The sequence below is a fragment of the Pelodiscus sinensis genome, chromosome 9, assembly GCF_049634645.1.
Source record: "Pelodiscus sinensis isolate JC-2024 chromosome 9, ASM4963464v1, whole genome shotgun sequence".
Classification (NCBI taxonomy): Eukaryota; Metazoa; Chordata; order Testudines; family Trionychidae; genus Pelodiscus; species Pelodiscus sinensis.
The window spans coordinates 34,658,007-34,673,606 of NC_134719.1; the positions used below are offsets into that span (position 1 = coordinate 34,658,007).

The 15,600-nt window shown below is 44.2% G+C and overlaps 1 protein-coding gene, 1 long non-coding RNA gene and 1 other non-coding gene across 4 annotated transcripts in view; all 3 read left to right on the forward strand.

The window, feature by feature from the left end:
* LOC142830584 (uncharacterized) overlaps positions 1-15,424 on the forward strand; it is a 101,354-nt gene extending 85,930 nt beyond the window's left edge. Inside the window, exon 2 of the long non-coding RNA XR_012905958.1 lies at positions 12,566-15,424. This is a non-coding gene — a long non-coding RNA (uncharacterized LOC142830584). The remainder of the gene's footprint in view (positions 1-12,565) is intronic.
* Positions 1,111-11,436, forward strand: RPL5 (ribosomal protein L5). 2 transcript variants are annotated; one of them, XM_075936548.1, is made up of 8 exons: positions 1,111-1,200; positions 2,320-2,389; positions 2,482-2,597; positions 4,844-4,978; positions 5,392-5,594; positions 6,807-6,984; positions 9,738-9,826; positions 11,275-11,436. In XM_075936548.1, the coding sequence occupies exons 1-8, from the start codon at positions 1,198-1,200 to the stop codon at positions 11,372-11,374; spliced, it is 894 nt and encodes a 297-aa protein (XP_075792663.1). In that variant the 5' UTR covers positions 1,111-1,197; the 3' UTR covers positions 11,375-11,436. The 2 variants fall into 2 exon arrangements, with proteins under 2 accessions (XP_075792663.1, XP_006114225.2); XM_006114163.4 differs by lacking the exon at positions 1,111-1,200 and having other exon boundaries at positions 2,287-2,389.
* On the forward strand, positions 6,496-6,591 carry LOC112544286 (small nucleolar RNA SNORD21). Its single transcript, XR_003087617.1, has one exon. It is a non-coding gene; the product is annotated as a small nucleolar RNA SNORD21 (small nucleolar RNA).
* Positions 15,425-15,600: the final 176 nt, after the last annotated feature.

Consider the following 15,600-nt stretch of genomic DNA (forward strand, 5'->3'; position numbering starts at 1 on the left):
GCCAAGATACTCCAGCTAATCCCTCTTCCATTCTGTGAGTCCACCTAAAACAGTGAACACAGTTGGAGTGCGGACCTATAGTTCTCATTGGAAATGGCCTGCTCAAGAATGGCAGACTTAAAGCTGCAATAGCATGGACTTCAATTCTTTATTTCCTGATTTTCAGAAGTTTAAAATACCTTGTTTCTTCATCCGTGGTTCTGGAATGGGACAAGGTACCACTAAGAAACCATTAAGGACAGTTTTGTCAGGGAATATTTTAGTTTGCAAACCAAGCATTTAGGGTTGCCTACTCTCTGGTGCAGGAGAGTTGGCAACAATGTTAATTTTTTTAATGCTATACTTCCACTTACCGAGCAGAATGAATTTTATTATGTGCATCAGTATGGTGATGACATGTGACACATCAGCTCCATACTGGTGCCCATAACAAAGTTCAGTTAGCACCAGACAATCTGAGGGGTTTGGAGTGTGGAAGAGGGCTCAGGGCTGGCAACCCTACAAGCATTCTAGGGGCTGCACAGAAGATGCACAATTGCAACAGCAAGAGGGATGGCCACAGTGGCGCCTTTGCTGTTAAACTACTGCTGGCAGAAGGTATATTTCAAGGGGAAGACAAAGCGTCAGTGATCCAGCGGAACGGAGTGGGAGTGGGATTCGTGGGCAGGGCTGCATGGGGACATCCATGCAGGAAGGAGCACGGTAGCTGGGAATCCGGCTGGGTGGGAGAGCTTTGGGGAAGCTTGGCTTATGGGGAGTCCTGGAGAAGTCTAGGATGGGGGTGAGACAGAACAGCCTGGAGAACTGGCAGCCAGGGGTCCCTAGATGTGTTCTTGGGCGCCTGGGCCCCCCTGGGTGAATTAACGAATAGATGGGGCTGCGTGGGAGCCGAGAGGGGGTAGGTGGGGCACCCAGAGCTGTCGAGGGACCAGCAGGGCCTTTGGCAGGAGCCTTCCACAGCGCTCAGGGCTCCAAGGTGCGATGTCTCCGCCTCCCCGGAGAGGGCACCAACCTCTCTTCCGCGACGCTGGCGCGCTGGGCGGCTCTCTTGAGGCGGCGGCGGCGGCTCCGCCTTGTCGACCAGGCTAGGTGCTGCGGCTGCGCAGTGGGCGCGGCCTTTTCCCCCAGTGCTACGGGCCGTAGACGTTGCGCTGAGCGGGCCCCGGCCTAAGCCGAGACGGGACAGAGCCTGGCGCTATGGTCAGTACCGCGCGCCAGGGGCCCAGCCGGGATGGGGGCAGTTGGGGTCGGTGCCCCGCGCCCGCTGCAGCCGCCAGCGGGGCTCCCGCCGGCCCGATGGACTCTGATTGTGGAGGCGACCGGGCCCGGCGGCAGCAGCTTCCAGCGTGGCCTAATGGCTGCCCCCGCCGCTCGGGCCCGCTGCTGCCGGCAGGGCGGGCGGCTCCCCGCGGGCAGTAGCGCTGGCACGAGCCTCGCACAGCGCCTCAGCTGCGGGCTCCGCAGGCCCAGTCCCTCGGCGCCGGCTCTCCGGGCTGTAGGGAGCGGCGGGCCGGGTGTCTCCGCCATGTCTCCTCCCCGGTGCGGCGCGGCAGAGCGCCGGGCTCTCGCGGCTCCGCGTGGCAGCCCTTGAGCCGCGCGTGCAAGGCCTCGGCCTGGCGCCCAGCGTAGGAACAGAGCCGGGCTCGGCGCTGCCTCTAAGTGCGAGTGAGACGGGAGGGGGTAGGGCTGGTGTTCTGGGTTATACCGGGGCAAAACAAAGCACTTGCCTTTCCCGTCTCTCTGGGTGGCTGTGGAAATGCTCCCCCATCTCCAGCAACTGGCTTTAAATTCGGCAGCGCAGGGTCATGCCATTATTGTTTTCCTTTCCCCCGAATCAAAGTTGGGCTTTGATGCAAATGTACCAACTTAATGTGGTCAGCAATAAGTGTTGAAGACTTTTCTTACCACGTTGATGTTAAAGCTGCTAAATGTCCTTTTGGCATTATTAGTTGGCTTAAGAGCAGGTTTGATTGTGAAAATAAGTATCACTACATGGTAATAAGTGATATTTGTTTACTTGAGTAACGTAGTTTTAAGAAGCATCTGGGTAGTGGATATTTATATATTTTAATAGCCTCTCTGCTGTATTTCTCTATCTCACGTGAATCTACATGAAACACAAGATGTACCTTAAGATAGAGAGTGCAGTTTCCTTTCCTTTCTTCCCTTGGGATAACTTACAGTTAGTCTCAGAAAACACTGTACAACCCACCTTTTTACCCTCCCAATCGCAACACTTATAATTCATGATAGCCATAAGAAGACTTCTTGGTACTGTCCTAATTGTGTCTGGTTGTAATTATGTTCTCTTTGTTCAAGGGGTTTGTAAAAGTTGTCAAGAATAAGGCCTACTTCAAGAGGTACCAAGTGAAATTCAGGAGAAGGAGAGGTACGGTTTTTCCATAGCTCAAAGTAAACTATATTGATACGAGGCCATGTTGTTTGTTTCTCATGTCCATGCAAACACTATTGTCTTCTCAGAGGGAAAGACTGATTATTATGCCCGTAAGCGTTTGGTGATTCAAGATAAAAACAAATACAACACCCCTAAATACAGGATGATAGTACGTGTTACCAACAGAGATATTATCTGCCAGGTAAGGATTCTTTGCTTGCTTGTCTACTAGGGGGTGGTGCCCCCTGATCGCTAAGCTCGCCAAACCCCTTTGAGGGTAAGCAAGCCTGGCTTGCCTGCCAGAGAGGGAGGTACAAGAGGCCAGGGCTTTGGCCATGATGTGGGGGTGAGAGGCCGGGTCTGGTGTGGTCCCGAGCCTTCCCCTCCCTAGCAGCTGGGTGTGGCGCAGACCCAGGCCCTCTCCACAGCACCACATGCCTCTCTGCAATCGGCCTCTGGCGCAGAGTGTCAGGGTTTTCTTCTTTCCCCGCTCACCAGCAGGAAGCCAGATAATCTTGTGGGGGCAGGAGGGTGTTCCAGGCATGCGGCAGCTCCAGCACACCTGGCCCAAGCAGCCGGAGGTGGCGGTTCCCCACTGGGTCCCGGAGTGTTGGGGCCCCCAAATGCAGCAAGGAGCCGCTGCTGCCGCCCCCTGGCCCTCCTTCGGGGAAGCCAGGAGCCAGTGGGAAGCCCAAGATGCCCCCTGAGGGCAGGAGGAGAACCCTGAGCCATGACTGCCTCTTCTCCTTCTGGGGCCTCTGTTGAGGCTGAGGGGCAGGGTGACATGATGATGTCATCCTGTCTCCCTGCAGTAAAAACTTTCTTTAATACATAGAGAAATAACACTTTCCAAAATATACTGTCTTTTCAATCTTTGCGCCAGGGGTCTCAAATTCCTTGCCTGATGGGTCACCCCTAGTCAGGCAGTTGTGCAGCCTGGGATTCCTGGCAGGGTGTGGAGGAAGCCTGTCTATTTTTGTGCCCCCCCCCCCCCCCAAAATCCCACCCCTTCCCACAATTGCCCTGACCTCTGCTTGTCCTCCCCTGGGCACTCCCATCACTGGAGAGGGGGATGTGGCCTTTGGGGTCTCTGGGAAGCCCGGGTGTGGGTAGCAGCACCTGTCAGGGCCCTCCACGACTCGCACCCCTCGATGGCTGCAGTGCACCAGGTCTCCCAGTAAACCCCGAGGCTGCATTCCTCTGCGGATGGGGTCCCATAGAGGGGGAAGGACTTGCGGGAGAGGAAGAGCTTGGGGCCTGGCCTGCCAGAACTCTTGGACTGGATTGTGCCGTGGGTCGAGAGTTTGAAACTCCTGCTTTACAGTAAGGTGGAGGATAAAAGCAACTCTGTTTTCTAAGGCCTGGTTAACTGGTATAGCAATATCTGTTAGTCATTTAAAGACTATACTACAGTCAGTTTGAAGAAAACAAGACAACAGAAAACTACTGTAAAAGTGCAGAATACCTATAAATGTTGCACATGACCCTCAGTCCTCTGCCACTTTTAAAAACATTTTCTTTCATCTTGTTAGCTGAAAGTACCATAGAAATACAGGAAATATCTGAATTCAGAGGAAGAGTGAAATTGATTAAATGTCACTGCTGTCAAATACACAAAAGTTGAAACTAGGAAAGGTTGTAATCTTAGCCATTGCATTTTAATTCCCCCTGAACCCTACCATTACAAGTGACTTTGTTTCTATTTGTCAGTTTAGCTCTGATGCCATAGCAAAAACAGTATTGAGATTACATTATCACTAGGGATGTAAAAATGTGTTTAAGTAAATGTGTAATTGCTGAAAATGTCAGTGTTTACACGTGTGGAGGGGTGCTCCCTGGAAGCTGATGAAGAGGCACTGAGAGGGGGAAGATTGTGTGTAACTGTGAAGGTTAATTGATAAGCACAGGCCCACTGGTTAACCATGTATAGGTTTACACTTTCACATCCCTAATTATCACAGAACTATACTGCAACTTATTACATCAGGGAGGCTTTTTGCATAATTACAGGGTGAATTATGCTGTGCATTTCATCAAAAAGAAAACTTAGGATGTTTGGGAGTTGTCTGTGTCAGTGAATCCCAGTTCCATTTACTGTCTACAATAGATGTCCTCTTAAAATGACTTGTTATATTGCAGTCTCAAACCTCCTTGTGAAGGGAGAGCTAAATAACTTGGTTAAGACTCCATTTACACTCACTTACCTAAAGTGGGGAAAAAAAGGCGTTCCACTGTTTTGATGAGGACTGATTTCTGTGCCTTTACAATTTTGAGATCTGCTTTTAAGCCTTTTGTCATCAGAAATACGTTTTAAATGAGGAAAGATAGGAAGAATTTAGTTGTATACTTTTGTATTCCCGCAATCTTGGCAGTACTCCCATTTACTTTAGTAGGATTTCCACAATGTTGTTGTCAGTGTGAAAATGCTAACATTTATTTTGTTGTCAGATTGCATATGCCAGGATTGAAGGCGATATGATAGTTTGTGCTGCGTACTCTCATGAGTTGCCAAAATATGGCGTCAAAGTTGGTTTGACCAATTATGCTGCAGCCTATTGTACAGGTCTGCTGCTGGCCCGCAGGGTAGGTACCCATTAAACTTATATATAAATATCAAAAGGCTTGCTTTGATAAATGAGTAGAAAATTAACACGTATGTACCTCTGGTATGTGTTCTAAATATATATTTTTTTAAACCCTGAATGTGTAGATTGATTTGATTAGCCAGTGTAGCTGTCTAATTGCATGGGTGGTCTAAAGTATGCACAGATTTATTTAGTACCTGCAGTTAAAAACTTTTTTAGGTAACAATGTGCATTATTACTGAGAGTGCACCTATGTAGAATACATTCATACTGCCACACATACAGAATCAAGTTTTATGATGATTGTCTTGCAACACGAAAACACCTTTTTTTGGTTCTTATATCAAAGAACCTAAATATGGAGAGAACTCTGGAGGAAGACATATTTACACTGCATCGTTCCTGTTACAGCTTTTGAACAAATTTGGCCTTGATAAGATTTATGAAGGCCAAGTTGAAGTGACTGGTGATGAATACAATGTGGAAAGTGTGGATGGACAGCCTGGTGCTTTTACATGCTACCTGGATGCAGGTCTTGCCAGAACTACCACTGGAAACAAAGTCTTCGGTGCGCTAAAGGGTGCAGTGGATGGCGGCCTGTCCATCCCTCATAGGTAACTTAATCTCAGATAAATTGGTCACAGGGGACTTTAAAAATGGAGAGTTCACACTTTATATGCATTGTAGTAATATTTTAACTTCTTGTTAGGTTACTTGAATTCAGTGTGGAGTGACCATGTTAGTGGTAATCTGGTTTAATTCCAAGTAGTATTCACTTATTTTCAGTAAATGTTATTGACACTCCTCCCAAGGACTCAAAGTTATGGGAGAAAAATAAATGCTTATTTCCATAGAGTTTAGTAAAATACAGCAATATAATCACCTTTTACTTTGACTATCTATTGGCTGCTGTTAAGCAGGCTAAACACTTCTTACCATTCATATTGCCATAGAAACAGTTAGTAAAATGTAATTCCTTTTAATTCTCTGGTTTAACTCCTATTGTGAGATTTTTCTATTTTGAGAAATTATGTACTCTAGGTTCGAAATGATCATTGGCAGGGCTCGCCAAACCGTGGTGAGCCCCGCTTGCCAGCCACGCTGTCCAGCGATCTGCATATGTGCAGATCGTTCTGCGCATGCGCAGATCGCCTGAACCCGGCTCTTCCGGGTTGCAATCTACTCCATACGGGCGAGTAGATTGTATTATTTGTCAAGCCCTGATCATTGGTCTTAAACCCTTTATACAACTATTAGTGGAAACTTGGGCCAGACTCTAAAATTCATCTACATTGGTGGCACAGGTTTCTGGGTAAGTCCTGGCAATCTCTGCATTAAGCTAGGATCAGTGAATGATCATGACTCGAGGTGGTTGTCAGCATTTCCTAATTTTAGTGTTTGCTTTTATTAATAAAGTTGTGAAAAATAGTCTGCAAACAGTAGCTAGGATAACTTGATGGAAAGAGGGGTAGTTCAGTATTGGCTGCTTTCTTTTTTGGGCTGTTTAACTTGGCTGCTATATGATGATACCCCAATGACTGAGCAGTCTGTAGTTGGTCCTCAGTCTGTGTGAGATGTATGTCATTGTTTCAAGACGGGACTGATGGCAGCTGAAGATATCATCTTGCAAATTCATTTCTTAATTTAATCTTACAGAAAGCATCTGTTACCTATGTTAAATGTTTTTTCTTTGGTCACACTTTCCAGCTACCTCTATGGGGGCTGTTTTGTGTCAGTCACTTGAGACCTGTAGAACTATGGCTTCATAAATCAGCCTTGATTAAGTGATGTATTCTGACCACTAACTTGTAACTCATGTTTCATAGCACCAAACGTTTCCCTGGTTATGACTCAGAAAGCAAAGAATTTAACGCAGAGGTTCATCGCAAGCACATCATGGGTCAGAATGTTGCAGGTTACATGCGTTACCTGATGGAGGAGGATGAAGATGCTTACAAAAAACAGTTCTCCCAGTATATAAAGAACAGTGTAACACCTGACATGGTAAGACGTTGTCTGTAAATTAATTGCATTTTAGTAGTGGCATTAAAAGATCATTTGTCTTGTTTAAAATTGATGCTGGTGATGCAAATACTTTTCCATTGCAATATAATGTGGACCATCTAGATAGCATGTTATCAGATCAAAGGGATACTCCAATGCCAGGCTCCTGTGCAAGCCTAGTGCTATGATTCTAAAAAGCTGGACACATTTCCTGAACCCAGAACAGCTGCTCATAAAGGCTAAACATATGGCCTCTCTAGTCATACTGTATGCTTCGTGCACCAAAAAGATGCTGAAGTTGGAGCTATCAAAAATCTTAACAGCTTGTTAAATGTCTTGCTTGACAAATATCAGAGCAAGGAACAATCTACTTTTTCCCATGACACTGTGGTCTGCCAGAATAACTCACTAACTTTCTTCTTACTAACTTCCTCGCCAGTGGGTCTTGTCTCTTACTCGTATGTTTTTTTCCCCTTATTTCACTGTCACTTCTGAGGCCAGGTACTCTACGGCTGAAGGTTGGCTTAAGTTAAGAAATTCCAGCTACGTAAAAAACTGGAGTTGATGTACCTTCAGCGCCATCCTCACAGCATAGGTCAACGGAAGAAAAGCTGCTGTCTACTGCTCTTACTCCTGATGAGGAGTGGGAGTTCCTGCGTTGATGGGAGCACCCTCAGCATTCGATTTAGCAGGTCTTTAGTAGACCCGCTAAATCAACCGCCAGGTCAACCACTGCAGCATCAAATCTTCTCCATAGTCTAGATGTGGCCTGAGCCTCTGAGAAGCTTTTGTTTGTATCACCTGAAAAAAGCTGATCAAATAGCTTTATAATGTGAGAACACTACAGACTGCCCTTGTTAGTTTAAGTATTGTTATGTTAGTATCTTGTAAATCATTTTGCTAATGTGTTCTAACGTCTGGTCTTAAAATAACTCCAACTAAAATTTAGTATACTAAATATTTAGGACATTCCATTTAAAAATTACATTGAAACTTTGACATTTATAATATAACTTTTTTATTCTCTGATGCTGTCTATGCAGTTTATATTGCCATGAAGTGTGTAGTCTGTAAACTTTTTTTTTAAATTGCCCATAAACTAGATATGCTAAAGAGCTGTATGCTTACCAGCTCCTTTTGGGCGGGATCTACGTTAAAAGTTTCACTGAAATAGCCAAAGGTATGTCAGTGCTACAGATCTTACAGTGCAGCTATGCCACTATAAAGTTTCCTGTGTGGCTGCTCTATGTTGATGGCATAACTAAACCACCCCAATGAGTGATGATAGCTATGTCAGTGGGAGATGCTGTCCTGCTGATATAGCACTAAACACATTCATCAGTGTGTGGCTTAAGAATTAGCAACTCAGACTCTACTATTCTCTCACCCTTGTAAAATTTCTGTCTTGATTAAGCTACAGCTGTACAAAACACTACCACTATTGTGAAAAATGACATGGATTTTTTTTTTTTAGTTTATTTCATTTACACATGGCATAGTTAATAATCACTAATTTGAACCAAAACATAACCAAATGTTCCATCAGACATATATAGCCTGGTGAAATTGGCATGACTATTCTTCCTCCCTTGCCTGGGGAAAGCTAAATGTTCCAGTTTAATTTTAAACAACTGCCGGTGCTAGTTCTTAATTTAGGTTGTGAAAGGACAACATTTTGAAAAAGCTGTGCATATAACATGGGGTAGACTTCAGAGAGGATCATCTACTCATTAGGACGTTTGCCCTGGGATTCATGAGACTGATCCAAGTCTCTGTTCCCCTGTAGGCTTCTTGTGACCTTGACCAACTCACATATTCCTTGTCTATACTTACCTGGAAAGACAAATTAAGATATGCAAGTTCAGCTATGTTAATTGCATATCTGGAGTTGATGTACCTTAATTTGACCTTCAGCGTTGTCTCCACAGTGGGAGTGGAAGCAAATGCTCCCCGACTTCCCTTACTCCTTGTGAATCGAGGAGTACTGGCATTGTTGTGGGGTACCCTCAATGTTCAATTTAGTGGGTCTTTAGTAGATCTTCCCGGTGGCATTTAATATCCCTACCATTTGATAAGTTTGGAAGAATAAAGGTTCTAGTGTATAATCTGTAGTGCATGTTTGTATGCACATTCCTACGGGAGTTTCAGGCTTACTGCCTTTGAACTGCATCTTAGACTTCATCTGCACTGGCACTTGTCATTCAGTGATGTGGGGAAAAAAAAGCTGTCTTCCTGAATGACAAGTGTTAGCAATGAAAAGGGCCAGTGTGGATAGTGCTTCATCAGCAGGAACTGTGATCCTGGCAATGCAGCTACTGCCTCTTGTTGGAGATGGTTTTATTTTGTCCTGGAAAAAGTTCTCCCCATGGTGACTGAGCGGTCACACAGTGCACCTTACAACACCATGGATGTAGCAGAATAGCTGTGTCATTTAAGGTATACAGTGTAGACCTAGCCTTACTCTGTGGGCTGTTGCTGCCCCCTGCCTTGTGTGTCTAGCATCCCATTGTTAAATTGCATACAAGTTACTTTTCCAGGGTGGGGGGGAGATGTAGTGTTTTAGGAGGTTGTGTTCTGTTCCGAGTCTGCTTTAGACCTTTCTGTAGGACTGATGCAAATGTTGAGAGATCACATTTGACCTTAACATTCTTTCTTTAATCACTGATATGTTGTTGGGAGTGGGATAATTCTGAACTTATATGTGCTGAATGAACATTCTTGATCTGATTGGGGGTATATTGTATTTCTTGCAGATGGAGGAGATGTATAAAAAAGCCCATGCTGGTATACGGGAGAATCCAGTCCATGAAAAGAAACCGAAGAGAGAAGTTAAAAAGAAGAGGTAAACTTTTTCCTCCTTAGGGGTGTGACTGGGTAACTGCTTACCCAGTAGTCCCACTGCTACACAACTTAGAATTATTTGCCTTGGCAGTAAACTGGATACTACCGTTAAAAACAGGGTGCACTTTTATAATCTGACCAAACCTTGTTGTGATACCAACTAATCCATTGTCTTAACCCCAGAAAGAAAATTAAAAGTTATGAATGTAAGAGCTTAACCACTTTACAAGAATGGATGAGCATTGACTTATTGGTTAAACTCTGTCTAAGGTCCCACCTGCCAACTCCGGGTGTAGAGTTTCTCCTTGCTTGGCGCCTGGTGCCAGAGGCACTGCTGGAGCCAGATCTGGGATGCTGCTGCCATCCCATGCCAGGACTCTGTAGCTACTTGACATTCCAGGGACCCGCTGGGCTGTTGGGCTCCCCAACTGTGGTTGGACCCTGCTGCTGCCTCGGGTCCTAGCTGCTGACCATGTGAGAGAGACTGCTGCCACCACACCTGGAGCTCTGCTGCTGCTCATCATCCTGGCACAGCTGTGGTCTCTCTGGGTTGCCAGCTCCATGCCCAGCATTTTGGGTGGCAACATCCCGAGGCATGGGGTGGCAGCCAGGATCCTGCACTCCCTGGGTTGCTTGTCAGTGGCAAAGTTTCAGGTGCGGGTCTGGGAGCCAGCACTGCTCCAGGATCTTCTATACCTGTAGGTTCCCAGAGAAACATTAACCGTAGAACTTAGATCAAAGGATGTTAAGGAATGGGTATTTGCTTAATCATGTAGTCGATACAGTCTGTATCAACTACACAGTGAGTTGATAAGGGGAAGCTCACTCTGGGATCGCTGTTGTTCTTACTACACTTAAAATGCAGAGGCACAGTGGTCCCCAACCATCATGAGCTGGGACTGCTCATTCCTGACTCATGCCAGGAAGAGCAGCCAGGGCTTGCCGTAGATGGTGACTGCTGCCAGAGTAGCCTCCTCCTCTACCCCTGCCTCTGGGGGGGGGGGGGGGGAAGAGGAGGAGGAGGGGCAGGGCAGTGGCACTGTGGAGATGGTCTGTGGGGGGGGAGGGGGGGAGACCAGCTTTTAATCCAGCTCTCCCTCCAGCACTGGTTTTTCTCTCTCTCTCTTCCTCCCCTCCCCCTCCCCCCCGCCTCTGTATGAGGGGTGGGGGAGAGCAAGTAGTTGAGTTTTCTACTCAACTATCTGATAAGCTTATGCTTATCGAGTAGTTGACTACTCGCTTACATCCCTACTTTGATCAGTTACATAGTTACTGTTTTTATACTGTATTTTATATCCCTAATTAGAGTACTATAGGAACACTCAAACAGTGTTTCCTATACATAATATAAATCTTGCACTCATTCCTTAAGGTCAGGTAGCTCCTGGCATTTTGATCTCTAGATTTATTATTACTGCCTTATGTATTTATACCATGTTTGCATTGCAGATGGAACCGTCCCAAGTTGTCCCTTGCCCAGAAGAAAGATCGTGTTGCTCAGAAGAAGGCTAGCTTCCTCAGGGACCAGGAACGTGCAGCTGATAGCTAAGATCTCTTCCACAATTTTCTATGAAGACTTTGAAAAGTAAAATAAATTTATTGAACCAGCAACTGTGTAGCATTGGCTTATTAAGATTTGATCTAAAGATGCTTTATCTAAATAAAGTCCAAATAGAGTAAGATGCTTACAAAACTAGATTCTGCGGTATTGGAACAGGAGATGATTGTCTTCAAGGTAAGTTAGTATGCCTAAAGATTCTTCCAACGTGTACTGCATTTCAGAACTCACTGGATAACATTGTAAAGTTTCATTTTGTCATCTATAGAGTTCCTCACCCTGTGACTCTTTGGCACTAGCTCTATTTCCCATACTATACCTTTGTCTGTAGTTGTACTGGAATTAGCTTTAGTTAGAAAGTAAGGTGAGATTTTTAAATACTCCACCTGCAAGTCATAGGCATTGGTGATCTGTAGATAACTCAAAAGGAAATTAGTGTTAATTAAATGGATTTATGTATGTACAATAACAAAACCTGCTGAAGAATGTGTACTTAATAGTGGCACTCAGTGTGCCTATAAACGGCACATGTGACTGCAAGTTAGAAACTGTACCTGTCTCATTGTGGCCCCATCAGGGCTGTACTCTACTCAGTGATGTGTAATACCGCACCCTCCTCTCATGTGGCATGAAGTCCCTTTTCCACTCATAGATGACAGGGAGGGGGTGGTGGAAGAGCTCCTTCAGTGCCCATACTGCAGTATTAGCCCAGCTGGGGAAGGGTCTGGAGCTGCAATCAGAAGGGGCCAAAGAACCACATCTCTGGCCAATAGTTGGTCTCCAGAGATATGGCAGTTGCTCCTTGCAAAGGGGGTCTGAAATAGCTGTCCTGGGGAAGTGGCAGTTTAATACATACAGACCCCTTGCAGAGACTCCTACCTGGCATTCCACCTTAATTCTTCCTTGAGCAACTGTAAACTTGCTCAAGAACAAATGCAGTGTTCAGGGGATTGGATAGCTCATTAAGTACCAAGAAAGTTTCAAGGAATGTTGGTGGCAATGCTAGTATATAAGGTTGCTTGCAGAATTCTTGCAATTAATTAGCAACTGAGTAATGGTAATACTGATGTGCCATGAGAAGATTTCCCTGGACTAACTTTTTTTTATCTACATAAATATTAGATAATTAAGTGGGATATCTTGAACCATCCTTTACCAATGTTGACTTTAATCTCTATTTAGTACAGGCTAATTCCATATTTAAACACCTCACTTAGAGATTAATTTAATGGATGAACTGTCCAGGAAGAAAAAGAATTGTAACATCTTGTGGCCAGTAATGCTATACAGAGTGAAAGTTGACGAATGACAAAAGCAGAGGAAGAAAAGTTTGCTGTCACCTAGAGCACAATGGAAAAGTAAATGTGAAAGACAGTGATTTCCAAACTTTGTAAGGTTAGTTGGAAGTTTCTCCATACACATGTAAGAACTGCTTTTGTATCTCCCTAAAGGAAAGATGCAGCTGGTTAAAGTACAGTTTCAATAGTGACCTATAGTAGCAAGGGGACAAAATGTCCTGAGTTAAGTGTTGGTGCTGCTAGTTTTTCTGAGTTGACTCAAGAATCTCCCTCTATTGAAACATTTTCATTATCACTACATGCTATAATTGCCTTTGCTAGCAGTCTAGAATGTTAGATATCAGATTTTTGGGGTCTTGGCATGAGCGATTTCAGGCTAGCTGCAGATCCATGACACTAAACTAGTTTATGCTGAAGCTGGATGTTTTACATGATCACAAGAGTTGGGAACTTTAAGCAAAAGCTCTAAAGCAGGATTCTATTACTGAGGAATACAGTAGATCAGGGCTGGGGTACCTGAAGCTCACAGCCTATTGAGGTTTTTGTTTACTATGTGCAGAATTACCTGATTCTGGTTTCAGGCCACTGTTCCTGCTATTAAAACAAGTGTATATGACCTTGCATGCTGATTTCACACAACACCCATGTGCTCCAGCTGCATCCAGTCAAAGCACTGCTCTGGTAAATTTGGCACACTTTGCAAATTCTGTGGTTGCAAGTGAAGCTAGCAAGATGACCATAGTTCAAGAGACCATCACACTTGCAATAATCTTGCAATCCAGTCTAGCTTGCCTATGCCATTTTAGGTCTTGCAGGCAGGAGTTGAAAAGTAGTAATGCTTTCCACTCACTAGTTCATCTTGCAGTGCAAATGTAAATTTATACATGAGAGAAAGGTGCAGCAATAGCTAGTATCCAGGATAAGAATATTAGATTAATTTCCATCAACTAGTTAATAGGCACTTCTGCATTCCTCCTTTGAAATGTCACTTCCCTGATAGTCAACTAGGCCTTAGTCCAGCACTAAAACTGATCTGTCAGTCTGTTTTAAACTATTTTTATTAAATGAAACATGAATTGAACAGCATTTAACTTTAGGCCTATTAGTCCCATTAATTGCAATTGCTTAATTACCCCAAAGGGTTCATAACCTAATGCTTTTGTAACATTTAGCGGGCACAACAAGACTGTATATTGATCTCACAAATCATCAAGTATAGATTTACTATAGTGCTCACATTTTCAAAATGAGTTAAGGGTTCAAGTCCTTTAAAATAACCTCATTTGAATTATTTATCCCTTAATTATTGCTGAAAATGGACAAACAAGATCTGACAGCCTGAGTTACTATATATGCCAGCTTTTAGCAACAATACTGTCCTATCAAAGGGCCCTGTTAAGTCAGCATGTGTGAATATTGTTGAAGTTTTTGCTGACTATATTCCCCCATGTAAGAGGCTTTGCTTTGATCAGCAGGAAAGTGGGGGGGGGGGGGGGGGGATGAAGCACTGTTTACACTAGCACTTGAGGCAAAATTGTTGCTACAGGGAGAGAAGGAGACTTAAGCACCTATCCATAACAAAAGGTTTGTCATTCTATTGCCAGTGTAGACAAAGCCAAGTGTTGCTCTAGTGACTTGCTCCTTTTCTATCGTTTAAAATCAAATTGAAGTTGGACATCTGAAGTTGGTCTAAAATTCTTTGACAACACCTTTAATTCTTAGACACTTATTAACTTACAAAATAAATACTGTAAAAAAAAGGGAAAGGATTTTTTTATTGTAAACAATTAACATTCTAAATGAAAACTCCTTGACGGTGGTGCAGTAGCAGCCAAAATGTACAATAAACAGCATTGGTGAGAAGTTTCCAGTTATCCCAAAACATTTAGAATATCCATAATACTAGGTTCAATAGTTTACTTCCAAATAGCAATAATAATATTCACATTCAGATTTATCCAGTAAGAAAAAGTGATTGATCTGCCCTCAAAGAGGAGACACCACAGGTCTTATCTTTAAGGAGACAGCAGAAGGTAGACCCTGTAAGAGTCAAATAACTTTACCAAAAAACCCTAAAACAAGAATTAATATTTCCCACAGTATATACAGAAGTGGAAGAAAATAAAATCCTCTAGGGATGTGAAAATTTAACTGGCTAACATGTAAGCATCACCCAAAATGGATACTTGTTCAACTAGTAGGTAGTAGGGGCTGCAGCAGCTCCTCTCCTGTCACAGAGAGGGGCTGCTCCAGACACAGAAGCAGTCTATCTGTGGGGAACCTGGCTGCCCACAGAGCAGCCTCTGCCCATAGGGAGCCCAGGTCTGCCATGAATGGGTTGCTCTGGCAGGAGAGGGTGGTGGAGGGCAGCTGCCCAGCAGTCTGAGGCTGAAGCAGTCCCTAGCCCAGGCCCTGCTTTAGTCAGTTATCCAGTTAAATAATAAACAGGTTAAAAACCAGTTTAACCAATTTACTGAAACATTTCTTAAGTCCTAGTTAAAACAGAAAAGACTTGCAAAGCAGCAAAAAAACACTTTAAATAGTACTTTTGAAATGTGTCATCGTCTCCCCCCCCCCCATCTCCCTTGAGCAAGAAGAAGAAGTGAATTAAGTGTTTATGAAGGGTTTTACAGGTGAATACCAAGTATAGTCTTCACAAGTGTGTTACACACACAGTCTGCAAAATTTTGTGACTTGAGCCACTCCTGAGCAAAGTCAAGAACTGGCTGACAAATCTGGGGGAGGAGGAATGTGGAATATGGACAAATGGGAGCGGTTTCCCCTCACTAGCCAATCTTCGGTATTCACTCATTGCTTCAGAGAATAAACCTTGCACGCGGTAAACATTTAAAAAAACATGCCAAGGATAATATTTTCACTAATTAATGATTTAGTGCTTAGGTTAAAGAAGAGCCCAAA